The 18,772-nt window shown below is 37.2% G+C and overlaps 1 protein-coding gene across 2 annotated transcripts in view; it reads left to right on the top strand.

Moving 5' to 3' along the window:
• Positions 1-18,772, top strand: part of wdr59 (WD repeat domain 59) — a 250,263-nt gene that overhangs the window by 43,455 nt on the left and 188,036 nt on the right. For both annotated transcript variants that reach the window (XM_028810052.2, XM_028810051.2), the window contains exon 7: positions 7,375-7,463. In XM_028810052.2, coding sequence (XP_028665885.1) covers positions 7,375-7,463 — 89 coding nt within the window. The remainder of the gene's footprint in view (positions 1-7,374; positions 7,464-18,772) is intronic.

Raw genomic sequence — 18,772 nt, 5'->3', positions numbered from 1 at the left:
TTTCTGCGGACAATGGGTCTTTTAATTTCTGGTACATGCTTCCTCAGTTGGTTTGCCCAGTTGATTTCATACAAGGGACGCTATTGGCAGATGGCTGAGAAGCTACCCAACTTACTTTTCTCTCTCTCTTGCGCTGACTTTCTCTGGTCCTGACGTAGGGGGATTGAGCAGGGGGGCTGTTTGCACACCTAGATGATACGGACGCTCGTCTAAAAATGCTGAAAGATTATCTTCACGTTGCTACCTTCTGTGCAGCGACATGGTGCTTCGCATACTTAAAAGCTCGAAGGGCACGTATTGATTTTTGATTGAAAAACAAACTCTGTCTCTCTCTATCTCTCTCTCTCTTTCTCTGCTCCTGATGGAGGGGGTGTGAGCTGCCGCCTTCAACAGCTTTGTGCCGCGGGTGCTTCACATACTTAAAAGCCAAACAGCCCTATTGATTTGTTTGCTTTTCTCTGTCTCTCTGATATGCTCTGCTCCTGACGCGCACTCCTTTGAAGAGGAAGATATGTTTGCATTCTTTTAATTGTGAGACTGAACTGTCATCCCTGTCTTGTCATGGAGCACAGTTTAAACTTTTGAAAAAGAGACAAATGTTTGTTTGCAGTGTTTGAATAACGTTCCTGTCTCTCTACAACCTCCTGTGTTTCTGCGCAAATCTGTGACCCAAGCATGACAATATAAAAATAACCATATAAGCATATGGTTTCTACTTCGCGGATTTTCTTATTTCGCGGGTGGCTCTGGAACGCAACCCCCGCGATGGAGGAGGGATTACTGTTAATTCTGTGCAGTTCTCGTCTGCCAATAGAAGAGGGTTAAGACGCCATCTGTGAGGTGAGTGTGAGGGGCTTAATGATTTTAGCTTCAAGACTAGAGGGGCATGGTCGGAGATAACAATTGTCGTATTTGCACGATATAATTGTAGGCAAGAAATTATTATCTATAAAAAAAATAATCAATTCTTGAGTAGCTATGATGCACTGGTGAGTAGAACGAATATGTTCTTGAGTTTGTGGTTAAGAAACCTCCAGGGGTCTGATAAGTTGTGGTCAGTTACAAACTGAGTAATTGTCTTTGCAGTATTAGATGTCGTCCCCCCGTCATAGGAGTCCTATCTAAGAGTGGATTTAAAACACAATTAAAGTCCCCAGCCATTATAATTTTATGAGTGTTCACATTGGGAATGGATGCAAATAGATTTTGCATGAATTCCTTATCATCGACATTGAGTGCATAAACATTTATCAAAATCATTTTACTGTTAAATAAGTTGCCCATGACCATCACATATTTCCCTTCAGGGTCCGATACTACATCTGATGCTACAAATGGGACTGTTCTGTGTATGAGAATTCCCACACCTCTAGTTTTCTTTGTAAAGCTAGAATGGAACATTTGGCCAGTCCAGTCTTTTTGTAGTCTGGACTGATCCTTGCTTAGTAAGTGGGTCTCCTGTAAAAATACTATTTTAGCGTTTAAGCCTGTTAGGTGAGAGCATACTTTCTTTCTCTTTAATTCGTGATTCAGGCCTTTAACATTCCAGCTCACAAAGTTAACTGTCCCATCATGGAGACATTGATTCTGAGTTTATAGTCTTAGTTATAGTCTTAACTGGTAATGAGACAGTTTTAATCTTAATTTCAAATTTCCCCACAAGTTATTGCCATATAGCCTATTGTTACGTTGATATTTATAGTTATAAAGATTAGAAGAATATTCTCCACATTTCTACTTTATTCTCGCAGTTTATGTCGAGATTAAAGTCGATATGTTGACTTTAATCTCGTAATTTGTCATTAAAGTAGAACATCGTAACCTAAACTTCAACTTAAAATGAATATTTAATTTACTAGATTTTCTCAAACCCCGTCATAAGTTATGTAGCACATTAAATGTTTTGTGTTAAGTGTTCCCCGAGCCATATTAATCACTACGTGCTTCTTAAACTGACTTCCTCTTGCACTAAGAGGAGGCGCAGGCAGCAATCACCACACAGAATACATTCATTTCATGATATTCCTGCTCCCTGAACATTTAGAATGCTAAGATAAATACTTCATATTTTCATGATGAAATGCATTAAAGCATGTATTAATCATGTGGGGGCACAGTGGCATGGAGGGTGTACTTGCTGCCTTGCAGCAAGGGGGTCCCGGGTGTTCCCTGCCTTGAATTTGCATGTTTTTCTGGTGGGTTTACTTGGTGTGCTTCAGTTTTTTTTCAAAGTCATGTAGAATGTGGGGTTTTGTTATGCTATATTGACCCTGCTAGTGTATGTATTGCTCGTATTCAACCTGTGATGTGCTGGTGCCCTGTTCAGGATTTGCTTCTGCCTTGCACACAATGCTTGCTGGGATGGATGCAACGCTGAATGGATAGCATAATTAAACATGTATAACGAAGATTTTTTTAAAGTTCTGAACACTCCGTGGTCTAAGTTTATAACTAGTTTTAATTTCACAAAGACGTTTATCATGTGGTGATTGGTTATTTGGAGAAAGAAAATGGAAAGAAAGGAAGGAACTGGGGGTTTGGTACGTCAGACAGAGACCGCATGCATGCAATAAAGAAAGCCTGCTCAGAAGAACATCCATTGAATTCTGTGTTCGTGTCTCCTACCACCACATCACAAACCCAATATTTACACAATATTTAAGTTAAACCTCTGCGATACCCATTCATACATCCAGTTTTTTGGAGCCTTGTCACACCTGCCATAAAGTTCTCTACACTGAACATACACCTTGGAACCCCTTACTGCGATGGAGCAGCACTACCGTGCATGTTTAATACCTGTTTTAATGCATTTCATCATGAAAATTTATCTTAGCATTCTACATTTTCAGAGAGCAGGAATATCATGAAGTGAATGTATTCCGTGCGGCGATCACTGCCTGCACCTCCTCTTAGTGCAAAAGGAAGTCAGTTTAAGAAGTACATAGCGATAAACAACTAGGTCGGGGAACACTTAACACAAAGCATTTAATGTACTACATTAACTTATGATGGGGTTTGAGAAAATCTAGTAAATTAAACATTGATTTAGGATGAAGTTTAGTTTATGACATTCTACTTTAATGACAAAATAAACTATGAGAATAAAGTGGAAATGTCGACTTTAATCTCGACATAAGCGTCGAGATTAAAGTGGAAATGTTGAGAATAAAGTCAATATGTTGACTTTATTCTCAACATATAGTTTTTTTTTTTCTTCACTTCCTTAGGGCTATACCACAAATAGCATTATTAATGCAAGTTGCAGTTTTATTATTTATGTATATAGCTTAGCTTGAAGCAAGGTCCATATTAATGCAGTTTGCCTTAATGATGGTTCAGCTGGTAAAGATGTCATCACCAAGTTGTACTTGTTTTATTTTATTTTAATTTGGTGAATACTGTGTAATGCACCTGTTCTTGAAGTCTTGAAAGTAACAGTATTATTACTGGATGTTGCACTATTATTTATTTTACTGTTATTATTTATTAGTTTAAATATTATGCAGTTTAATGATGGTAAAGTTGTTTAAAAAGTCACTTTAACGTGTCAGTGGACAGAGATTGTTAACATTAACAGAAAGTGTAGTTGGTTTACAAAAAATATTTACTATTCCTTTTCTAAGACATGTTCAGTGCAATAAAACTTTTGACAAGCACCTCTTTATATTTTACTAAGTCTAAATGCCTCTTTGGATGGTTGAAAATATGTTGTGAAAATTTTAGTTTAAGTTGTTTGCAAAGTTTATTCAATAAAAAGGCTCTATATTTTGACTGCATCTGTCATGCAGTGTGATTCCTTCTCTTCATTAGTGCCACCCTCTTGAAAACTATCACTTTATGGGGCCATCCAAACCTGTATTAATACTTGTGTGCACATTAAAATGTTTTTTTGTACAATGTACAATTCTCATGACAGTGGAATAGGTTAATCTTAGCCAGTAATTGCAGTGGAAAATGTGGTTAACATCCACTCATGCATGGGGAAAAAATACAGTCCAATACCGTGAAAGCGGTATAATTTTGAAAAATACTGTGATACAGAATTTTGGTCATACTGCCCAGCACTAAATAGAATACTCGATCACTTAAATAATCGATTACTGCAGTCCTAATATATACTGCTGGCCACTGTACCTGTCAAAGACAGATAATAGGATCATTTTAAAAAAATTACAATATCTTGTCCTTTGTGCTTCTTCAGCTCTTTTCTTTGTATTTGCGTGTGCAAACTTCTCTTCACCAGTGCTTCCTCTCTTGGGTGTGTTCCCGTAAAGCATGTTTCTCAGACTGTCATTATTTTTCGCATCTTTCTCACCTCTCTGATTTTATACTTGCCATCTTTGAATGCTACTTTTGCACTTCCTTTTTCATAGTGTCACCAAAGCAAATCATACCAAAGAAAATCTGATTCCGCAAAGGGCCTGGACACTTAGACCAGAGTGTTTTATTATATAGTAGATTTGTTTGTCCCAGTCTGCAAAAATGTGAAGCTCTTTTAAGATTAACCTTTAGCAAAACAGGTAAGACCAAGGCCAAAGCTTTTTAGTGGTTAAAAAATAAAAAAGGTTATTGTTTTTGATTGGCCTAGTCAATGGTCTAGTCTCAACACCACTGAGTATTTGATATTTTAGAATGTAGTACTAGGGTGTTGTACCGTGTTAGCCATAATGAATGTAGAGAAAAGCCAAGCAAAATGACACCTTTAATTGGCTAACTAAAAAGATTACAATATGCAAGCTTTCGAGGCAACTCAGGCCCCTTCTTCTGATTACATCTTGCCTGAAGAAGGGGCCTGAGTTGCCTCGAAAGCTTGCATATTGTTAGCCAATAAAAGGTGTCATTTTGCTTGGCTTTTCCCTATATTTTAGAATGAAAGTCTACAAGTACAGTAATCCCTCCTCCATCGCGGGGGTTGCGCTCCAGAGCCACCCGCGAAATAAGAAAATCTGCGAAGTAGAAACCATATGTTTATATGGTTATTTTTATATTGTCATGCTTGGGTCACAGATTTGCGCAGAAACACAGGAGGTTGTAGAGAGACAGGAACATTATTCAAACACTGCAAACAAACATTTGTCTCTTTTTCAAAAGTTTAAACTGTGCTCCATGACAAGACAGAGATGACAGTTCCGTCTCACAATTAAAAGAATGCAAACATATCTTCCTCTTCAAAGGAGTGCCCGTCAGGAGCATATAAAGTCACAGAGATAGAGAAAAGCAAACAAATCAATAGGGCGAAGCACCGTGGCACAAAGCTGTTGAAGGCGGCAGCTCACACCCCCTCCGTCAGGAGCAGACAAAGAGAGAGAGAGAGAGATAGAGAGAGACAGAGTTTGTTTTTCAATCAAAAATCAATACGTGCCCTTCGAGCTTTTAAGTATGCGAAGCACGGTGCAGCATGTCGTTTCAGGAAGCAGCTGCACAAAATATAGCAACGTGAAGATAATCTTTCAGCATTTTTAGACGAGCGTCCCTATCGTCTAGGTGTGCGAACAGCCCCCCTGCTCAATCCCCCTACGTCAGGATCAGAGAAAGTCAGCGCAAGAGAGACAGAGAAAAGTAAGTTGGGTAGCTTCTCAGCCATCTGCCAATAGCGTCCCTTGTATGAAATCAACTGGGCAAACCAACTGAGGAAGCATGTACCAGAAATTAAAAGACCTATTGTCCGCAGAAATCCGCGAACCAGCAAAAAATCCACGATATATATTTAAATTTGCTTACATATAAAATCCGCGATGGAGTGAAGCCGCGAAAGGCGAAGCGCGATATAGCGAGGGATTACTGTATTGTCATAGAAACTTGAGTGATTTTGGGCAAATCTGTCAAGAGGGACTATTAACATACTGAGTAAGTGAAGATATTAAGCTGTAGGCTTCTATGCTGAAACACTTAAAGCTGTTATAGTTGATCAACCAAAAATTTATATATGGAGTCTGATTACCTATGTAGGTGGTATATTTCTGTTTTTCTTTTATGAAGTTTGACAACGTATAACCAGGTTTATTTCGAAAAGGTTTCTTTTTAACTATGAATTTTGCAGTATATATACCTTCATATATCTTTAAGCCCTTACGTTTTAGCTATAGTTATTGATACAGTATTTATAATAACAAAGAAAGTTCTGCTCTTGGAACAAATAAATTCCTAGCAGGCAAATCAAATGTCTAAATGTTTTTCACTTTTATCACAATATGTACTCTTAATTAAGGCAGAGCGATATGGCAAAAAAGATAAAGCCTTGAAAAAATAAAAAATAAGGTTGTCCATATTCTGTAAACTGAACATACAACTGTATCCTTCTCAGAAATGCAAAAACAAATGTATTTTTCTTTTTATTGTTTATGAAGAAAGGTGCATGATGAATAGCTCCGACAGATCCTTCCACCAGACACTGGACAAGGGATGCTCTTGTCCTAACATAATTAATTATATTGTGTAATGGGATACTGTATATAATGCCTTGGGTGATGCACGCTGAAGCAGAGAGTAGAGTATGCCAAAGTTGTTTGTTGTGGATAAGGTTTACATTAATCCCATGCTTCCTTGCATTTGTTCCATTTCACTGGGTATATTGGTTTTAAGTGCTAGAACAAACTGGATGTGCTACCACTTTGAACTGCTGTAGTCATTTAGCAAACTTCACATTTGTTTGACATCCAATCTTCATCCAAACCTACTGCAGACACCTAAGTTAAAGTTACAGCCTTTTGATGCAAGAAGCTCATTCAATAGAGAAACTCCACTCGTCTCTTTCACTGCATTGTTTGGTTTTGACTGTACACACTTGAACTGCTGATCGAACTGTTAATGATAAGCTGATTTTTCACATCCATCGCTGTATTCATTGTTTTCTTGACTGTTTAAATGTACTAATTGTTATTTAAATAAAACAAACACATGATTTTCAATTTTGAATATCTCTTGGAAAATTTTAGTTTGAATGAAACTATGTAATCGAAAAAAAATTGTCTAGTTCTTTTCTCACTATAAATACAAGGGATGTTCAAAACGTTTCCACACTTTTATATTTTCATTGGAAACGGTGAAGGCAGGAGGAGTAGTAACTGGTCGTGCCTAAGAGTGTCATATGTCTGGGAAAATTGCTTTGCAAACAAAGGTGACTATGTAGAAAAGTGATGTAATTTGTTTTTGAAATTCTTAATAAACAGAGCTTAAAAAACAGTGCAGAAACTTTTTTTTTTTTTACATCCCTTACAGCCCTCTCTGTGTCCAAAAGTATATTTCTCTTCTTCTTCTCTAATTACCATTTACATAGATACAAATTGATTATAGAGTTTCTACTCTTCTCAGCATTTATTCTTCTCTTGACTGAACATCTGTTTTCTCAGTAATTCATTTTATGTTTTTTAGCTGGTGCATCACAAGTCAAGTGGAACAAGAGGAATCAACATTGTCTAGCTACAAGCCATGATGGGGATGTTCGTATTTGGGACAAGCGGGTAAGTAAGCAAATGGTTTTGGATTTCTTTAATTTTGTAGGAAAAGAACATTATAAAGTAGAACTAACAGGCTGAATTCAAGTTGCTTTTATTTGTGTTGACATTTAAAGTATTTTTTGTAGTGCCTGTTTTTGTTCAAATTTGTTATCCATGCTTACAGATTTTTAGTTTGTTCCACTGTCATATGACCAGCATGAGAGCAATCATTAAGAAGGGTATTAGGGAAGATAAAAGTCAGTTAGAGAGAAATATTGTGGATAATAAAAAGAAAATACAGTGCAATATTTTCAGTGTTTTAATGGTTAAAGAACAGTCGAGGAGGTGAAGCATATCAGGAATATTAATGTGGAAGTACAATATACAGAGAATGAAATGGCAAATGCTATAAACCTGCATTTTTCTGATGTTTTCACATGTGAGGAATTGGATAACCTCCCAGCAGTGACAGGTGGTACTAGGGGAGGTACCTAGTGATCTGAAAATTTTACAGATGAAGGAGCTGCTTAGATTAAATATGCTGAAATCTAACAAGTCACTAGCACTAGTTATACGATCAGAGTCGTGCATGTGGCATTGTTTATATTGATTTTCACAAAGCGTTTAATAAGGTCCCACATAAGAGGCTGGGCGTCAGTTTGAAAGAAGTGGGAATTCGGGATGCATTGTATACATTTATGGAGACTTGGCGAAACATAGGAAGCAGGAGGTTGATGGTGCACATATCTTCATCAGAATTAGGTGATTCTGAGAGTGTATTTTGTCAGTGGTCACTGCTGGGGCTACTGTCATTTTTTAATTTATATAATGATCTGGGTAGTAATATAAACAACAAGCTGTTTAAGATTGCAGATAATGCAAAACTAGGTGAATTGGAAGATAATCTAAAATGTTGAATCTATTTAATCCTTACAGAGGGATTTGGATAGTAAACAGGCTTGAGCAGATTTGTGTCAGATTAAATTTGACAGACAGACTGATTGATTAATTGAGTGATTATAATTTTTCTCCCCAATGGCAAATTAAAAATTTACAGACACTCATAATGTAAGGGCGGAGTGGTGGCTCTGAGGCTAAGGATCTGCGCTGGTATCCCGAAGGTTGCCGGTTCAAATCCCCGTCACTGCCAAAAGAGATCCTGCTCTGCTGGGCCCTTGAGCAAGGCCCTTAACCTGTAATTGCTCCAGGGGCGCTGTACAATGGCTGACCCTGCGCTCTGACCCCAAGGGGTATTCGAAAACTACCAAATTCCTAATACAAGAAATTGTATAAGGCGAAACAAAGAACAAAAAAAAAATAAATAAAAAAAAAATGTAAGTACATATGAGGTATTGCACATTGGAAGTAAAAATAGTATATTTGAATACACAATGGGAGGTCTGAAACTTGAAAGTACCTCTTGTGAAAAGCACATTGGAGTAGTAGTGGTCTCTCAACTTCCAGACAATTTTCAGAAGACATTCAGAAGGCTAACGAAATGTTAGTTTATACAGCAAGATCTGTAGAGTACAAGTCAAAGAGGTTATGCTTAAGTTTTAGAATGAGCTAGTGAAGTCTCACCTTGACTACTGAACGTGAAATAATTAAAGGAGTTGAACCTTTTCAGTTTAAGAAAATGGACTTTAAGTAGGGAAATGATCGAAGTGTTCTAAATTACTAAAGGAATTAGTACCATGGATCCAGGTTGTTACTTTAAAATGAGTTCAACAAGAACACATTTGGAACTTTTCCTCCTACAGAGAGAACCATTTACACATGGAATAGGTTACCAAGTAGTACGGAAGATAGTAGTAGGACTTTAGGGACATTCAAAACTTGACTTGATGTTATTTTGGAGGAATTAGGTGGATTAGATTGGCAAGCTTTGTTAAGCTGAATGGCCTGTTCTCATCAAAATTTTTCTAATGTTCTGGTTATCATCTTGGGGAATCATCTTTGTCTAGCCCCTCCCCTAAGGAATGTCAAGGGTAACACATTCAGCACAAGGTTCTTTAGAAGTTATGTCATTAAAACTGGAGCATACAAACCAGTCTTTCATGCCATGATTCTGGTTGTATTAGGTTTAGATTCCTAGTTTCTGTGGTAATCGTAACCTTGGGTTGGATGATAATTATTTCTTTTTTGAGTTATTGTTATCTGCTAAAATTTCAGAAAATAGTACTATAATTTTAGAAAAAGCATGACACTACTCAGCACTTGGAGCTTTGAATGCAATGATCAAAAATGAAAGTCACAATACCCTTTTTACAAAGGATAAGTTTGCTTGTGTCTGAATGTTAAAAAAGTTAAAGAAAACACAAAGATGCTGATGTTCTGTTTCTCAAATTAAAGAAATTGTATTTATATATATTTAGTCTTTACTCTTAGAGTAGCTTTCTTTTTAGCTTTTAAGACCATATTTTAACACGAACAAAGGGATAATCTAGGCATACTTAATCAGTGCAATAGTGATAACAGGTTAATCTAAAACATAACCAGGTCACAGACAAATAGCAGGATGGTCCTACAGACTTTCAGACGAATACAGCATGGATGTGACTTAGCCTGGCTTATCTTAGATACTTCAATCTTCATGATCAAACAGTGGAGTTCTACCATTCAAAGCTTGCAAGAAACATCTTACTTCTTGAGCTTAAATACATTACACACATTAAATTCATTTTTGGAAACAACTGAGAACTGAATGAAGAGTCTTTTTATTTTCTTAGACCAGCATTCTCAACCTGTGTTATGGGGTGGAAAAAGATGGAAATGGCAAGCGTGAGCACATCCAAAAAGAGAGAGAATTCCACTGTAGAAAAGACACAGAGAGAAGCTGTTGAAGTTGCAGTTACTCAAGAATCAACCTCAAGTCAAAAATAAAGCTTTCCTTATGTAAACACATTCATCCATTTATGGAATTTGTTCATAAATAAAAAAATAACCGATCTGTGCTTGCTCTGACTCCTGATGATATGACCATTCAGCTGTCAGTTGCTGTAGTTTTAATTTATAGTGTTACGTATTTGAATGAGGCCATTTAAATGATGGACAGATTAGTTGCCATTTGATACAACAGTAATATGTGACCCTGGTAAATAAACGCTTTGCATTTATTTATTTATTTATTTTTTATTTAATGTATTCATAAAGCACTTTAAAAACAACCTCAAGGCTGACCAAAGTGCTGTACAAAGAAAAACAACACATTTACCCTCTGATAGTAAAGAACATTGCTACACTTATGCTTTCAGTCACCCATCCATTATATAACCAACTTATCATTTGAATTGTTGGGTGTGGGTGTCTATCCCAGCTGCTCTAGGACAAAAAAAAAACAAACTAGTGTTTCAAGATGTCCAAGTTGCCCAGACATTTTTGTGATTGGTGTAACAAAATAATATATGCCAATCTTAGTGAAAACACAAACAACCTATATCTGGATAGTATTTGGACAAATGAGACACAGTTAAAAGTATTTTTTGCTGTCCAATTCAAATTAGAAATCTCCATTAGTACTCAGTTGTAAGTACTTATGTCTGGTAGCTTGAAAACATCAGAATAAAGGCAGTTTTATAATAGGCCTGAAATAATCTTAAATTGACAAGTTTTATTTAACAAAGATACATTTTATTCACATAGGTAGCCTTAAAGGATATGTTTGGTATTTCTTCACCATCATGAAATACAGTATATTATGTTACCACATGAAATTACGCTCAAAATTAAAACGTTTTATAAATAAATAAAAAAAAAACAACTAGGCCACTCTTCTGTTTTATAATGGAGCTAATGGGAACTGGAGTCCCAATGTGATGAAAGCCTTAAAACTTACCGAATATATCAATTTTCCAAACCAAAAATGTGCTTGAGTATTGATATGCGTCAAAACACCTAGAGCTACATCGTTTGTTGTTTTGAGAGGAAAAAAATGGAAAAAAAAGCAAAACGCAAACTACTGTTGTGAGATTCAGCCATTTTTAAAGGATACCAGCTGTGTGCTTTACCAAATACCCAGTTTGTCTTTCTTAATGGCACACTTTCAGTCTCGGGGATGGATTCACATTGGATAGTTATCGCTGAAGCGCCATTATTGACACTGAATGTTGCCCAGATGTGAATTGCTGCTTATTTGTTAAGATACTTAAGTGGTAGAATTATCATTATGGGGATTCTAACTTCCATATAGATGTAACCATTGATCCTTAATTTTTAAACATTCATTAAATATTTAGTCCTTCAGCTTAGTGCAGCATGTACCTGGCTTTACCCATATTTGGGGTTATACGCTAGATTTGTTTTTTGCACTTGATGTATCCCCTTTTAACATTACAAAATGGACTATGTGATGTCTGATCATAAATGTCTAAATTTTAATGTTTGTCTACAGTACAATATACTCCTATGTCTGGTAAACAGGGATATCTTTCTTGTTTATTTAGTAATGAGAGTGCTGTGAATTTCTCTTCAGTGTTTCAAGATCATGCTTCAATTAAATAATCCAGATCATTTTAATAATATATCTTAAGTCCACTCTGGATTTTGTTGCCTCAGTACTGTTTAAAGCTAAGCAAAAATGTACTGTTACTCCTGGCTCACTGATATGGGCTTTAAAGAAAAAATGTAGGAAAGCTGAAAGAGCATGGAAAGCCTTCCAGCTAAATGAGCACTTGGAACAGTTGAATTGAATTGATGTCTACATATAATAATGCTGTAAAAGCAGCTAGAACATCTTATTTTTCTGACCGCTGTTGGATCAAATTAACAAAAGCACCTCCATTCTTTACAGTTCAAAATCACTTCCCCTACTTTGAGCACCACTTTCATGAGGCGTTGGATTGGTTTAAAAATCTGATAGTCAGTGAGCCATCTAATTGTTCCTACACAGTTTTAAGCAAAATTTACTCCTGGTTGTCTCCAAACACATCTGATGTAGCAAGACTGCATGTAGCCTAGTAGGATAAACTACTGCACATGTGCATTGAGAGTGTATTTAGTATGCTAGTATAGGCATCCATGATCACTCCTACGCAAATTAAGCTAGCATATCTAGTTAAAAATGAATGATTACATAGCACCAGGAAACAAAATACAGACACCACCATCCTTGCAATCTACTTTGTTAGATTTAATTGCTAGACAAGGTGGTTTGGCTTTGAAAAGACGGATGTTACTCATAGACGACATTCTGCAGACTATGTTGCAAATCAGTTGTCTTTAAAGGCAGGGTGACAAATGACTTGTTTTGCTATCTGCGAGCTAACCACCTTACATAATATGAAGAATATGAAAACCTTTGGGAATCCGCTGTTCATGACACTCCACCCAAAAATGATATATTTTTAAATGCTACTTGCCCCATGTAGTCTGTAGTGGGGGCTGAGAAACAATTTTAATCTCATATTTTCATGGAGTAATTAAATATTGAATATTTAAACTCAACTGTGTCGATAAGTGACCAGTGCTGGACAGTGCTAAAGGATGTAAAAATTATCCATGGATTAAAGAAAAAAAATCTCCCATAACTTGTATCGCATACTCCACATGTCCGATATCTATTTGTATAGTCTAAATGTGTGCATTTTTTGCTAAAATTTTATTAACATTTCCTGAAAATAGCACCATTGAATATTAACATGGAAGACATAATTCCCATAATGCTGTGCAACTGAACTGAAAATCTGACCCCCCCCCTTCTTCAAGCAGAAACCTGTGTTTCATTCAAACGCACAGCACTGTGGGAATAATGTTTTCCGTGTTTGCATTCAATGCATTTTTGTGCTCAGGAATTGGTTTCTTGACTAACTGAAGAGTCATTCAAAAAATGCTTATGTTGCCTAATGGATTGACAAACTCTGTTAATATAATGTGCACTTTGTTAACAGAGAAGTGTAAACGCCAAAACTTGCAGTTAGCAGGACAATCAAAATGGCTTATAACTTTGCTAATAATGAATTTGCAAACAGTGACTATATGTCATTCATTTTTTTTTAAAGGCAAAATAATGTTCTTTTGTATAACCCAGGAGTAAAAGCAAATGTGATATATTTCAAAGGTACAGTACGTTGAAAAATGTAATGCTGTCTCACAATTACAAATTTATTGAGGACAGGTTGCAACAACCCAAGTAATTGTCAAGTTCTGGACTTTTTCACATGCATAAGGAAGAACAAGTCTGATCTCTCATGCAAGAAACCTTGAAAACAGCAAAACAAAGGCTGTTTAACAGGAATTCTGAAATAATGAATTAATGTAAAACTTGACAAGTTGTATTCCATACAGGGAGCTATGAAGTTGGGACAAATGGTAAAACAAGTTAGGAATGCATGGCATAAGAATTAGGTGTGTTTGAAGGCTTTGGAGGCATTGTAGCTGTCAATAGAATGAATTCACTTGGTGTGTTCTAGAACCTTCTCGATCCATTTAAGGGTCATGGGGCCAAAGGCTATCTCGTCAGGACGAGGTAAAAGCCTGAAAGCAGGACTTGACAGGACTCTAGTACATCAAAGGGACCACTCTCACACATGCACATAAACACATACACCCATACACCGTATTCATACTCAGTGACAGTTTGCAATAGTCAATTAACATAACCTAAAAAAAGTTTTGTAATTAATTCCTTGTTTGCTTGAGCATATCTGGTTGTTATAATTTTCATGAAATGAGACTTGCAAGGCTATTCACTTGTGGCAAATATTAAGGAGTAACAGAAATGAAAGGCAAACTTTATTACAGTAGCTGACCTTAGTGAATAGCAGCTGAATGTGGTACACTGATGGTAAATAAGACACAGGAAAAAAACAAAACACTTTCACAAGTAAAAACATGATTGCGCACAGTGTTTAAAGTGGAAAAATATATAAATGGCAGTATACTGTCTGTTTTTGTGTGCTTCTTGGTCCTCGTGATGCTGTTCAAGTTTAACACAAGTTCCTAATCAGTCCTGTTGTAAATGTATTGTGATGATGTTTGCAGCTCTGAAAAGTAGCCTGTTAAAACTAGGACATTTTGATAATTATTCAAGTATTTAGTGGGACACATAGCATGAATTCGGGACTGTCCCTTTCACTGGAACGTTGGTCACTCTAGTTAATTATAGTGCCAGTGAAATAGTTAATCATTGAAATCTGCAAATGGTGGAGGTGTGAGGTTGGTTTAGGGTATAATTAATATTGAGTAAATGTTTGTTTATTTTGTCCATAATGACTTAAATTCACAGGATTCTTTAGTGAGAGAAATATATATACAGTGGAACCTCTAGATACGAGTTTAATTCGTTCCAGAACTGAGCTTGTATAGTGAATTTCTCGTATCTAGAACAAACTTCCCCATTGAAAATAATGGAAATCCAGTTAATCCGTTCTGCACCCCAAATATATTAACATAAAAATCAATTTTCCTAACAAATAACACTGATAAATTATATATACTGTAGTCTACCTTTAATAAATAACACTGGTAAATAATATAACTGATTATTAAAAGAATCAAAACAGGTGTCCAAAGTGCAGTAGAGCATTCAATAAATCTTTAAATAAATAATCCTTAAAACAGTTGTGAAGTGGAGGTTTAAAATACACAAGAATAACAATCCTTTAACACGAGGTTAAAACGTCAACAAGAAGCAGTGTTTAAAAACAGATGACAATCCCCGGTGCTTCTTCTCTGTTAGCGTCTCACCTGCTTCTCCCATGCGGGCTCTGCAACAGGCGAGACACTCTTAATGCAGCTGACCTTCTCTACACCGTCCTGCTTCAGCTGTTTGGCTCGCCTGTTCAGCTACACGCGAGCCTGCACTTGCCTGCCTGCCCCCCCCCTCTCTCTCTCTCTCTCTCTCTCTCTCTTTTCTTTTACTTTTTCTCCCCCCTTAACCGGCTCGCGCTTCTCTATATATGCGGGGAGGACATGGCAGCTGCAGCCCATCAGCCACAGGAACAATCATGGATGTGGGCAGTTTCCCACCTGTGCACTTAAGTGAGAAACGCAGACACCGCAGATCGCGGCTCACAACTGCTACCACGCCCCCTTGCTAAGCCGCGAGCTATACCCACAGCCTGGCTCGTGGCTCGTTACGCGAACCAATGCTCGTATTTAGAGCTGAATTTTTCGCTCATACTTTCCTCGTATTTTGAATTTCTCGTATACAGAGGTGCTCGTATCTCGAGGTTCCACTGTAAAAGTATATATTGAGTATATACAGTATATATATTACACATTGGGGGCTGTGCCCACTCCTGGCTTCACTCGCCAACCCCGGGTGCGGGCGCTATGTGCTAGCCACTTCACGGCTCTGCCTCTCTTGTATGGGGAAGCAGAAGTACAATTAAAACAGATAGTTATTTTCATGGGAATTGTTACATATGCTTAATAGACTTAACTATTTTACATTACAGCATGCAATTAATCATAGCAAAACGTAATAAATTGAAAGAAAATTATGTTTCATGTTGCGTTATATGTTTTCGTTCTGTTTGGCTTTGAAATTAACACGCAAATACTTTTTAAACTTACTGTACACTTTTACTGTATAACTTCAGTAAAAACAATATTTGGAATTAACTTTTCGTCAATATCGCTTTGAATTTTGATTCTCTCTAATAAATAAACCAAGCTTTTTGAATGTTTGTCCCTGTGATTTGTTAATTGTCTTTGCAAAAGCTATTCTAACGGGAAACTGTAAAAGTTTTAATACAAATAGCGCCTCAAGATCTCCTTTGGTGTCTAATGCTTTCCACGGGAAGATGTACTACATTACCTTTCTTGTCGCCTGTTAAAATTCTTCATGTCAGAATTACTTTCCTTATTTTCCGAATTTGCACTTAGATTATTAATGTTCTTTTTTTTAATTCTTTTCTCTCCAATACTTTTGGGCCTCTTTTCTTCTTTGCTTAGTCATTGACATGTCATCTAGAATGTATAAAATTATTGTCCATTTAAGGACTTCAACGAAGGTTACGAATAGATTGTATGTACACAAATTCTGAAGGATGAAACTGTGGACTTTTCGTAAACGACTTAAAATGAGGAAAACATAATTTATAAGAGCTGAGAGCAGAGGCGTGAGAATGAGAATTGACAAAAGCATTCACATGAATGAGAGTTGAGAGGGCCGTGGTCTTGTTTGAAAATGGTTGAAAGGAGGGCTGAACTTGAATAAATCTCTTGGAAATAGTCTTGAGATTTTAAAAATCTCTTGCAATAGTCTCATCTTGTGGGACTTGGAAAAAATCTCTTGGAAATAGTAATAGTCTTGTCCCAACTCGTCTCAAGATTTTCTTTTATAATATACAGTACACCCCCAAAATTCGCGAGGGTTATGTTCCTAGAGCACCCACGAATTTTGGATGTGGTTAAAAAAAATGCCTATTTTTATAGTTTAAACCCTAAATAAGGCCCCCTAAACACTTTAATTTCATTTCAACCACAGCTTAATACATTACCAAAAAAAAAAAGAATATAAAGGTAAACCCGTATACTGTAGAGTACTGTACTGATATGTCACCCGCAGTGGTAGAATGTAAAATACCGATGTTACCGCTATATGTACTGTAATTCATGCAAGCGCATTTTCAATGCCAGAAGTCTTAGAAGGTGCTGGGCGTTTCGATGGCATCTTGGGGCTTTAACCCTTAAACTGCCACATACTTGGGGGTTAATGCATCCCTGGACGCCAAATACTTTTTTGCTGCACTTTTTAAGTAAACATCACAATTCACAAAGAAAAAGTGAAATTTTAATGGAATACATTTTTTTCATGCAAAGAGCATCACAATTACTGCAACACTGATCATTTTACACACTGCCAATGAACTGTAAAAACTATTTAAAAAACTACTGGAACAATATGTACAAGGTGCAACTGACGCCATTGATGAAATTCAGTAAATCACTGAGCCAACTGCGCTTGAACTGGCTGCACACAAGCACACAGAGGTAAACGCTGATGCTGGCAGGCTAGTCTAGTGCAGCGGTTCAATCCCAGACACAGTGAGACTACAGTGCTGCAGGGGCCGGTAGTGGTCATGAGCTGGCTGCTCAAGGAATGTGTGGCACTGACTGTCAGCTCTGCCGTGCTGGTAAATTGCACTGGGAACCGACAATAGCAGTGGTCATGAGCTGGCTGCTCAATGAATGTACGTCTCCGAATATACTCGGCTCCCATGTGCTGGGAAATGACCGGTTGCGGCAGTTTAAGGATTAAGAAGAACAAAACCGAAAACATGAGAACACTCAGCTGGAGAGGCGTCATAGGGCAGCAGTCAATCAGCAGCAAGGAGAAATGATAACGCTGTAGTGGTCCGGTACTGCTAAGATTCACACTGTCGAGAAGACGGTGATTTATTTATTTTTATGGTGGAGACTCCAGGGACGCACCCAGCCTTGACCCGACCTGTACGCATGCACTCACAGAGACAAAAACAAAGGAAACTGGTAATCAGTCAGCAAATAAAGAATGTAATGAAAACAATGATACCACCCCTGTTCCCCTTACGGCGATAATACATTAAATACAACAAAACACATACAGTAAAATCCGTGAAAAATGGAAACGGAAAAAATGTAATAATGAAGATAGTCCAGCGATCCGTGCGTTGAATGGGAATGTCCTTCTGCTAGTTTCTGAAATGGTGAAGACGGGTGGACAGGTTCAGGGGTGCTCCTTTGTTCGCCGGATAGCAATTAATCCACTTAGTCCTCATGCACACAGGAAGACCACAGACAATTCAGACCCCAACCATGAAACGATCCAGGACAAAACGAATAAGTTCAGGTAACCCAACAGGGGCAGGCAGAGAGACAGGAACTTGAAACACAAATTACAAAATCTTTTTTTTTCTTTTGGTCACCGGCCCCCATTATAAAAGCCGCGCTGACATCCTTTGACCCCAACAGCCCCTGCACCATCAGCAGACCACCAATCGGAGCCACTGCAGGGACTGCTGGGAGTTACAGTTTCAAATTCTAGTAGAGTACACTCTCGGATTGGCTACTTTCACCATCCCAAGCTGCGTTTTCCTCTACGGTTGCTTCCTATTCTCTCTACAGTGCAGTATTGCCACGAAAAAGCCATAAAAAATTGCGGAGATATTTGCAGTTTCCGTTAACAATTATTAGTTAGGTTGCAAGGAAAAATCCGCGAACCCTGAACCACGACTTTGCGGGGGTCTACTGTATGTATGTATGTGTATATATATATATATATATATATATATATATATATATATATATATATATATACATACATACAGTCATATGAAAAAGTTTTGGAACCCCTCATAATTCTTTGGATTTTTGTTTATCATTGGCTGAGCTTTCAAAGTAGCAACTTC

The sequence above is a fragment of the Erpetoichthys calabaricus genome, chromosome 9 (assembly GCF_900747795.2).
Source record: "Erpetoichthys calabaricus chromosome 9, fErpCal1.3, whole genome shotgun sequence".
NCBI lineage: Eukaryota > Metazoa > Chordata > Cladistia > Polypteriformes > Polypteridae > Erpetoichthys > Erpetoichthys calabaricus.
Note: the sequence above shows the minus strand (reverse complement) of the source record. Positions and strands in the feature narration are given on the sequence as shown.